This window comes from Phoenix dactylifera, chromosome 4 (assembly GCF_009389715.1).
Source record: "Phoenix dactylifera cultivar Barhee BC4 chromosome 4, palm_55x_up_171113_PBpolish2nd_filt_p, whole genome shotgun sequence".
NCBI classification, from domain to species: domain Eukaryota; kingdom Viridiplantae; phylum Streptophyta; class Magnoliopsida; order Arecales; family Arecaceae; genus Phoenix; species Phoenix dactylifera.
In genome coordinates this window covers 2,874,528-2,885,310 of record NC_052395.1, presented here as the reverse complement: position 1 = coordinate 2,885,310, position 10,783 = coordinate 2,874,528, and the positions used below count along the sequence as shown (strand labels likewise).

General features: G+C 38.2%; 1 protein-coding gene across 1 annotated transcript; it reads right to left on the bottom strand.

The window, feature by feature from the left end:
• Positions 1-1,778: 1,778 nt before the first annotated feature.
• Positions 1,779-9,490, bottom strand: LOC103712954 (vesicle transport v-SNARE 13-like). The gene is made up of 6 exons (XM_008799674.4): positions 9,342-9,490; positions 8,881-9,021; positions 8,746-8,804; positions 8,482-8,670; positions 5,729-5,899; positions 1,779-2,150 (listed from the first exon to the last, which is right to left on the bottom strand). Exons 2-6 carry the CDS (start codon positions 8,972-8,974, stop codon positions 1,998-2,000), a joined length of 666 nt encoding a protein of 221 aa, XP_008797896.2. The 5' UTR covers positions 8,975-9,021; positions 9,342-9,490; the 3' UTR covers positions 1,779-1,997.
• Positions 9,491-10,783: the final 1,293 nt, after the last annotated feature.

Genomic DNA, 10,783 nt, shown 5'->3' with positions numbered 1-10,783 from the left:
CAAGCGAGCTAAGTGTAGTGTGGGTGCATCCTAGGATTTTAGGGTTGTCATCACACTCTTCCTCAATATCCTGAATGTCATCAAAGTTTGGTTCATAGATTTGCTCCTCTAAGTCATCTGTGTCACCTCCCTGCTCTTGCTGAGCAATAACGAAAGATTTGTTAGCACATTGGGAGGCAACATGACTAAAACCTTGGCATTTGTAACACCAAATTTTGGAATGTGGTTTGGGAGGCTCGTCAAGAATTTCATTGTCGTTAGTGTCTCGGCTTGGGACATGGGCAGTAGGAGGGGGCCTAGAAGTAGTGGACCCTACAGAAGGTTTAGGCCCTGAGGAATTAGGGCCCGTGAAAGTGTTCCATGTGTTAGGGCGCCTTACAAATGTGGACTTAGTGTTCCATCGGTTAAAGAGATCGTCTTGGTAGTTACGAGGTCTCCTAGCTAACAGTTGTTCCGTATTTTGCCAGAAAAGCTTAGCTCGACCAATGAGTTTCATTCTAGCAAACCGGACCTTCTTGTTGTCAGACAAATTGTACCACTCAAAAAAATGATCCATTTTGTGTAACCAATCTGAGAAGACTTTCTAGTCAAGATGACAATCAAAAGTAGAGGCTTCAACCCTAATGCCTCTCATTACATCTTCATCAGGGTCATGAGGTTCTCTGGGCTCTATATTATGTCGGTAACCTCTATCAATATTAGAAAAGAGACCAGATCCTCTAGAGCAAGGATAGACATGATAATGACGTGGAACAAACCTATTACCAAAATTGCCCTGCCGAACAGGACAACTGCAGAAAGGAGGGGGAAGAGAAAAGAAGAGGAGGAAGAAGAAGAAAAGAAGAAGAGGAGGGGGAGGAAGAAGAACCAGGCTTCTCACCTGGCTCTCGTCATGGCTTCACATTAGGGCTTCAGAAAGAAAGAGGGCTAATTTTTATTCATCAATCATCAAAATCCTAAACATGAGGATGGACCCATATATATAGGGTCACAAAATAACAAATAGACCCCTACGAATAAAACAATCCTAAAAAAGCCCTAAAATGACAATATGCAAATAAACCCAATCAATATAAAATAAACCCAACTAAAATAAATCAATCCAAACTAAAATAAATCAATCCAAAATAAAATCTGGCTGGCTGAATCGACTAAAACTCGCTGAGCTGGCTGGATCCTATGACGACCGGCTGACCTGGCACTGGTATCCACACCAATACCCCAAATCTCCTGAAGAAGAAAAGTGGAAAGTCATCTGACCCTGTAGCCTTGTCCTCTGCCAGGGCCCAGATAGTCTCCCGCACTTCCTCTCCTGTCACAGGCCGCACCAACAGTATGTTCTCGATAGCTTCAATTTCCGAGTCAACCCTCGGGAGCTAGTCGACTTCCTCATAATCCCTATTCTTCGTCCGGAAGAAATCAAGCAATACCTAACTAATCGCCGGCTCTCCCTCCACCTACCGGTCTGTCTCATCTTGCAGGGAACAGATCGCGAGCCCTTTTTCACTGAACAAGGCAAAAAGAGACATGAGCCTTCCTGGGATCGCTTCGTTTGTCAAATTCAATGTCCCAAGGCAAATACACCAGTGCTTGGCATGCTACATGCCTCCTTATTAGCATCATTCTCATGACCTACAGTGTAATGTAAAATGGACGTGTGGCCGGCCATTTAGCCAGACAACCCAGCAGGCACAAACAGATTTTCGTATTTCCGTGGCAAGACAATTCAAAAGACAACGGATGCGGAAACCACCAGATTAGCACATAAAAAGCAATAATGGAGCACCCAAATATGTATAGATTCTCCAGGATTGTTAAACCATCTGTGCACCATATATCATGAAACAACTACACAAAATAATGTCACTCCATAAAAACGAACAAGTTTTAGATACACACACAGACCGAAAAGGAAAACAGATAGAATATAGGGCCAGCCAAATGTACATCATTAAACCAACATGGGGACGAGCACATATAATCTTCAGTAGCAATTTTTAATGAAAGAGCTTAAAGTACAGAATTAGAAGAATGGCCAACACAAGTACAGCAATGATGCCTCCAATTATCCACTTGTTCCTGTCCATTCTTTTGGACATGGCTGTTAGGATTTTTCTGCTCTTGCCAACGTTATCATCCACCCCATGTAGCTGCAAAGAAACCAGATCCAACTCATCAAAACTGTAGGTCCATGTAGGACAACATATGATAAGAATGCTCATACGTGTGTCTAAAAAAAAAAAAAACATGATAAACAATGCAATGCTGATCTGTTTGCCTGGCATCACAAACATGATTCAAGAGAGTAGAGCTTGGTGTCACCGCCCCATTCGACAAGTGGCGCACATAATCATCTCAATGACAATGTTTAATGAGAAAGAAGCAAGGATGGGAGTCCAGATAGAACAGAGGGGCATCCCACCATCCAAAGTGTCATGATGGGGTACTACTGTCCAGCTTATCAGGATGGGCTGGGACATCCACCAAACCCAAAGCGCCGAAGGCGCATCCTGTTTCACAGAAAAAGCGGAATGGCCCCATCCAACGAGATTTAAATCAACAAGCCTAACAAAGATAATAAAAATAGGGAATGTGACTTGATGTACAGTTCTTAAAAGAGATCTTGCATAGACTCTGGTTGGCTAGAATATTCTACAGACAGAATCCTATATCCAGGTATTGGTCAACAGGCAAAAACAGAAGTACATGAGACGTGAAGAAACAGGAATATGCAATATCTTCTCATTTTGCAGGTACTGATTGTAACAGAAGCTTGCAGGCAGCCAGAGAACCAAAGGGTTAAAAAAACAACAGCAGTACAGACAGCTTCTTGCTAGCAATTCAAAATATTAGATCAAGTGTTTCTCATTAAAGTATGACACATATAATTTTTCATCTTCAATGATGATAGACATTATTTTTGAAATTTCCAGTCATATATCAGAAAACTTCCATTGATCCTTTATAAACAATAACTGAATGCTTTAATTGGCATTGCAATAGTAGCACAAGTTAAATATTTCCAAGACATGCTTCTCTAAAATACAGAACTGTTGGTGCATTAGTGCCAAGCTTTGTACAGGACTAGAGTGTGACTGGATTTTGGTCTCAAATATTGCAATAGCTGACAATAACGAGACGAAAATTTAAGAGACTGGTCTGATTTATAATACTACAGGTCTAAATAGCATGCTTCTCTAACAATATATAAGTATAGTTTCATTGGTGCTAAGCACGTAGAAAGGAATAGGGTGTGACTAGATTTTGGTAACAAATATTGCAATAGTTGACAATAAAGAGACAAAAATTAAGGACTCTGGTCTGATCTGATTTACTGTCATGCATAAACTAGAATTTTAAGTATATGAAAGATATGCAGGAGCTCTACCTCCCTCAAAGAATTGATATTGGAGCTTTGCAACTTGCTTATAAAAAGAGTTTCGGTCTATGGCATTCATTAGCTATAACCTGAAAGAGCAGTCCTCACACTCTCAAGCCTTGATCAAAGCATACCAGCTTTATATATCAAACATAGGGTTCTCACTAATGTTAACAGCAACAGTCTTCAAATATGGGACACCACTACTTATCTCCTTGAAACTGCATAACCTTCACCTAAACAATCAAACTGAGCTTTGATATAGCATACAATAAGAAAAACTAAAATAGGATAGGAAAAAGAAAAACAGAGAACAAACCTCTGCTTTATTTACTTTTGCCGGAAAAATTGTTTTTAACTCTGTTTTATGTGCTATATAGGCCTCAGGGCAACCAAATTCCCTCAAGAAGGCAGAAGAGCCCATTATAGGAACTACCTATAATTTCAGATTGTAGGAAATCCCCGTCTTTCATACACAACTCTAAGAATTTGGTCTTATTAAGATTCAGAAGCATTCCTACACCATCGGTCTTCACAATCCATCCACTCCATCATCCCCCAGGGCAGAAGAAGAAGTGATATATGTCAAAATCTCAGGGTATAAGCATGGCATTAATCATATTCAATGTAACTCAGGTCTGTAGCCTAAGAATCAAGATGCAACATGAAAAAATAATACTTAATGACATGCATTTAGGGGTGCCAACAACCCTGATAGTGAGATCTCTTCGTGACTGTACTAGAGGCCTACAAGGCTGCAATTGAGCCCTGCCTTAGTGCTGGGGCATGAGGGGTATTGGAGGTGGGCTACCCCACTTTTGTAGCCTATTAGCCAAGAAAAAAAATAAAAGCATTCAAACACCATTTATACAGACCAAACAATATTGTATTCCATAAAATTTGTTTTTCTATATTCTGTTTTCTGTTCTTGATATTACTTGAGAGCAATTACAAGCTGCAAATGAGTTCATGTAACAATACTTGTCAGGAACAATTATTACATCTATAAGAAGATTCATAGCAGGTTTATCTAAAATATAAAAAATACAAAAACAAAAAAATGTAACCAACAGGTTAAAACATGTGTATTGATTTTCATAGCATTATCCTACATAATTCAGAGTTGAATAAAATAAATTCATGTCTGTTGTGTCCATTAGAAGGGCTGCACATCTTTTTATAGCAATGCACTCAAATTTGGTATATGTATCACATGATATGTGTGCTTTGCATAGCATCTATGACTACAAGAACAATACACAATACTTGAACTGTTGCTCCTTGTGCTTTCAGGAATCAAGGTACTAAATTGCTAAGGCCATCATTATATCAAGCAGCTGACCAGTGTATCATAGCTTATTTATAAGTTACAGAACTAATTATGCATTACAGGAATATTAGAAAAATTCTTAAGGGGCTGTTTGATGACAAATTTGACTGAAATGGGTTTATACTTTATACAGAAACTGAAATGAACAAGCTCTACAAAAAACATCAGTTAGGCTATTCTTCATAAAACCTGTTTTGCCAAATACAGGGCATAAAACCTAAAAGATGAATTCTATGAAAAACAGTTATGAAAACAGATATCCCCTTGTTTTTCGTACAACCTATTTAATAGAACCATTTTCTACAATTGTCTGCTAATTATAAAAAAAAAAACTCATATGCAACCAAACAGCCCTTAAGAGACTTATGGCTCTTCACGGAACACTTTCCAGAATAAAAAAATACTGCAGAAAATTTAATTTAGTTCTTTGGCTGTTTTGGAGAATTCAATAACAGTAAAATAAGTCTTTAGTTCAGAGTAATCATCAGGGCTGTATCTTAATCCAAGCACAATTTCACAAATCCGTCCTAGATTTTGTTAGGACTAGCATGTTAAAAACACCTCTCTATCCGGATATGAGTTCCTTATGTTTTCCTTCCCTCCTGTTATTGAAGCCCATTTTATTTCTGATTTTTTTTACTTGATTTGTTACCCCAAGCATTACAACAGCAATGCGTGATGATGCAAAAATGGAACTCAAGCCTATTCTGCCACCAATGGCTTTCAAAACATGATCTTTAATATTCACCACATCAAGCTTCAGCTACTTATGCCCCAATCCCTATTCCCCGCAATGTGAGTCCAACAACAACCCAAAAAGCATTAGCCGGATTTGTCTTCTGTCTTTTTTTTCATAGGTAGAGTAGTCCGATTGCATAACCCTAAAGCTAAGCACTAAGTAAAACATAGGGAACTCGAGAAGGTAATGAACAGAAACAGAGTTGATGGATTTTCATTTTTAATGAAAATAAAAAGCTGCTAATGGTAACAATAGAGGATGATGATCACTCAAAACATACTGTATTGTGAGCATGCAAGAGAGACTGGCGTTGTTGATGGAGGTCTTGAAGAATTGAAACACCAAGCTCTTCTGTCTCCAACATAGTTCTTCTACTCTCCTTGACTCTTTCAGAAGATTGATTCAGTCTCTCTGTTGACATCAACAACCTTCCTCTTTGATCAGCAGACACCTGTGTAATCCAATATTTAGATATAACATGCCACATTGCACCAAACTTTAATGAATTTCCAATTTGATAACTCTAAAATATTTAAGAAATAAGAACTTTAAGATTAATTGCAACATGACAAAAATATCATTTCACAAAATTTTGAAATTAAACAATGAAAACTGCAAACTTGGCAGGGTAAAAGAAGCCTATGAGAGTTTGCTGATGTGTGAGTGATACAGAGCGTGAGACTAAATACTTTAACAGATATCATAGCATTCGTGCTCTTATCCTGTGCCCATATTATATGTTATGCTGAATTGATAATTGACATCAAAATCTGTCCAGATCCAATTCTACATATAAAAGGACATCAATAAACATACCTGGCCAGAGTTGCTGGATAACCAAGACTCTCTCTTGGCACAATCTGACTAACATGAGCATGGTCACGTTCAAGACCTGGACTCATGAGACACTTTCAGCATTTTATGTGTGTGAATGTTGACCATCATATTATTACACAAAAAGATCAAGAAGAGAAAACAGGGGCAAAGTGAGGTTTAGAAAAGCAAAGATAGAGACACAAGGAAAGATCGGGAAAGGATGAGAAGAAGAAGAAGAAGAGGACATCAAAATCTGTCCAGATCCAATTCTACATATAAAAGGACATCAATAAACATACCTGGCCAGAGTTGCTGGATAACCAAGACTCTCTCTTGGCATAATCTGACTAACATGAGCATGGTCACGTTCAAAAGATCAAGAAGAGAAAACAGGGGCAAAGTGAGGTTTAGAAAAGCTAAGGAAGGTTTAAAGAAAGGGTCAAATCTAGCTTAAAGAAATCCCTTCTCTCTTTTATAACAGATCATGAACAATGATTTCTGAGCATGCCCTAGTAGACACTTCTATATTTTGTATGACTTGTTTTACAAGAAAACCAATACTTAATAATCAAACAACTAATCTTCAAAAGCTCTACTAAAATGAAAAATTAATCATCCCGATTACCCTATATAATTTTTTTTTTAAATGGAAACTTTGGAATCCTATAATATCTTATATAAAAAGACAGCCTAAGCAGCCAAAAATCATATGATATTGATTTTATGATCAACCCATGCACCTAAACAAAAGTTCCTGGCATTAATAAAAAAAATCTAGAATCAATTAAAGTTTATTTGCCATCTTATGTGCCCTAATCACATACCCGGATTATATGCTACACTCAACATATAATTGACATCAGAAATTATCCATATCCAATTCTACATATAAAGAAGAAATCAACAAATATATCCAGCCAGAGTCGCTTGATAACAAAGTCCTGAGCAATCTCCTCTTTTATGGATAAAAACTTACTGATAAATGGAAAGTACAGAGATGTAAGAATCTATATATTATGACAATCAACAATATACCAGGTAATCAAGAACACAATATCTAACTCAACAGCATAGTCTAAGATGAACATCATCACATGCAAGGCATAAACTTGTGTGACATTTTCAGTGTTTTAATGTGTGAAAGCCAACTGTCATATTATTACACTTCATGGTACTTTACAGAACTGCTTTAGAGGATGCAACCAGGACACTCAAAACGAAAGATCTCCTAATCAATAATCACTCCTAATGATTTCAGTGTTTTAATGTGTGAAATCCAACTGTCATATTATTACACTTCCTGGTACTTTACAGAACTGCTTTAGAGGATGCAACCAGGACACTCAAAATGAAAGATCTCCTAATCAATAATCACTCCTAATGAATTCAATGATGATGAATGTTTACTGGCCCATCCATCATGCACATGCATGCAAAAAAAAAAAAAAAGAACTTTAAGCATGACTTATGCATATATTTTGTAGATGACAAATTGGAATCAAGCAAGCCTTGTTACCCAACAAACCATGCTTTTATCGCAGTTATGCGAAGATTACTAGCCATATATGAGCAGACAATGAATAGGACATAGACATGGAGATAGAGGTTAGTGGTGTGACCATTTGTAATGAGATTTGTTAGTGCACAGCCTCAAAAGAGATGCTCTAAAGTAATATGCCAAAAAATCAATGGTGCACCCATCCTTGTAGCAGATGTTCAGTTAGCACCAAAACATGGGTTTACTAGGTTCAACCATATTGTATAGATATATAAAGGAAATATTGGAAATTAAAAGAAGTGGTTGATGACCAGGGAGATCAGAAAATATATAAAGTGAGTTAAAAAATGGTCAGAAACCAACTTTAAAATTTTACACCCACATCTAAAAAAGCACTTATATTTTTTTCACAAAATATAAGAATGGAGATAGAACAAGTTATCTTGCAGAATATATTGTTGCCTCCCCGACTATTATTAAATCATGACATGGAGGTATCATACTTAGCTATGTGACAGAAATGCAAAAGAGTACTTAAGGGAAATAAATTAACATATGATGGGTGAAAATCAGAACCACAGCAAAAAATTATCATCCAGAACATATCCAAGAAATAAAACTATACTGTCCTCCAGCTGAAATAAAAAAAAAAATGAGGCATGGCACTTCAAATTAGTAACAACACCAAGAACGAGAGCAAATGAAGGGCGACAGCATACCGCAAGTGTATCTGCCATCCCAGACTCCAACAGCTCCTCTCTCGCAGCCTGGTTAGGATCAGCAGTTGAGATCCTCTTGAGCTCACTCTTCAAGTTATTCAGATCAGATTTGTACTCCCTCAACTTTGCAAGCAATCCAGCCTTCACGCTCGGCGGCAAACTTCTTGCCTCCAGATCCATCTTCCTAATCTACAAAGATTCATTCGAATCTTTAAGATAATCTATATCTATTATTTATAAATCGAAGCAATCAAAAGACATTACCAAAGCTTCAGCATCATCTATTCCAGATTTAATCTCGGAAATCTTCTGCTTCTTTTGCTCTGCAAAACCGATCATCATTCAATAAAATCATCGTTCAATTGAATCTAGATCGCAGGAGAGACAATGCGTCTTTACCTCCATTAAGAACAGCAGCCGATGAGCACTTCCGCGAGAGAGATGCCGAGATCTCACAGTACTGCCGCTCGTAGCCTTCAAACACCTCGCTCATCGTGACTCCTTCCGATTATTCCCCAAATTCGGAAGATATTAGCAATCCTGCGGAGGGATCAGAATGAAACAAGCGTCGGATCATATCCAACAATTTCTTATACCAAAACCCTAAGCCTGTCATCGGAAACGTAATCAGGCGCATCAAAAACCTATTTAAAGGAAGAATCGAAGAAGAAAACCGATCGGAAGCCACGAAGCTAAAACCCTAACCCTAAATTCTCATCCAGCAAGAAGGAAACAAGAATTCCTTACAGCGATGGCCTCTGATCCTTGGAATTACAGCGGCATAATTATATTATAACATATTATCTAAGAAAACGAGTGACGTTGGAGAAAAGAACGGGAAAGGAATCGTGGTCTCTTACGATTATAAGAGCACCGCCGGCCGGTAAGATGGTCGGAGGTTGAGAAGACTTCGAGAAAGAGAGAGAGGGAGAGAGGGAAAAAGGAGAAGGTGCGAGCGGGATAAAGGACTCCTCTCTTATTGATCGCCCGCTTTGGTCCGCCGCGCGCGTCGGGTTCATGTATCCGACGTGGTGGTGCCGCTGAACGTATGACTGCCTGGGCCCGTCTCTATGGATACTCGAGTTCACCCACTTTCCCACCCTCGCGGGGACTCGTGCCCCAGGAGGTGGGTCCCGCGAGTTGGACGTTTCTTGAGTTTCACGTTCCAGGCCTAGTTCTTGAGAACATATTGAACGAACCAGGTCCTGTGGACCAGTCCAATAACCACTGGCCACGTTATCTTTTTTATTTGAATTATTCAAGACCAAACGGGGGTGAAATTTATCGTGCCATCCATGTCGTGGATGTGCCTCGAGATTTGGACTGGCTCATTAGATCCGGTCCGTCTAATAATTTCCTTTGATTCTTAAGCTGATGAGCAAAATCCGTCCCGTGGAACTCGAGCGGCGCCGATGCAAGTAGCCGTTGGAGAACTTGCCACCGAGACACGTGATCTCCAGCTTTAAGCCTTCCAAGACAATTATGCACAGAAATGGCAACAGATGGAATGCAAATGGAACGGATCATCATCTGTACCCGTTCCATATTTATCTCAAAATGAAACGGAATAAAAAAAATCTGAAAACATAACTAACGAATAGAATTGGATGGGAGAGCTTAAACGGAAAGGATCAAATATAACTGTAATCTTTTGCATACAAATTATTTTTTTTAACCTTAAAACAAAGATATTTAGAGAATTGTATGTATTCAGATTAAGTTCGGGATAAATTTTATTATTGTCCATAAATGCCTTGTGCTTCGGATCTGCTGTGGATCGAATACAACCTGTCCCATTAAATTATCATCTCTAATCATGCCAGCATTAAGCACCATCATCAAAATTCTCTTCCGAAAGAAAAAAATAATATGTTGTAGTTATTTATTTCTAATTTAATGTTATGTTTCTAGAGGATTTTTGGAAATATAGGAAATTGAAGCCGCTATTTTTAAGCAATTGATGATAAGATGGGCTTTCCAATAGCTGGAGGATGTTCCAAGATGAAGACTACGAACGATTTTAGTTTCCATGAGCTCTAGTCTCATTGAATCTATCTCGAGAGTCTAAGCGGGCCAAAAAAAAAAAATGTAGACATATTTACTTTGAAAAGCTTATCGCAGTCCATTCATATAATGCCATGTTAGCGAATGCACCTTTGTTGAAGTAACTTTTCAGCGAAATATTAGATTCACGGTGATGGTCAAGTATAAAAAAAAAATTGTATCTCACTACAATGGCTATTGCTTTTTTCACAGCAGCTTCAAAATCTCAAACACAATTGCTAACAATCAAGCTTAATTT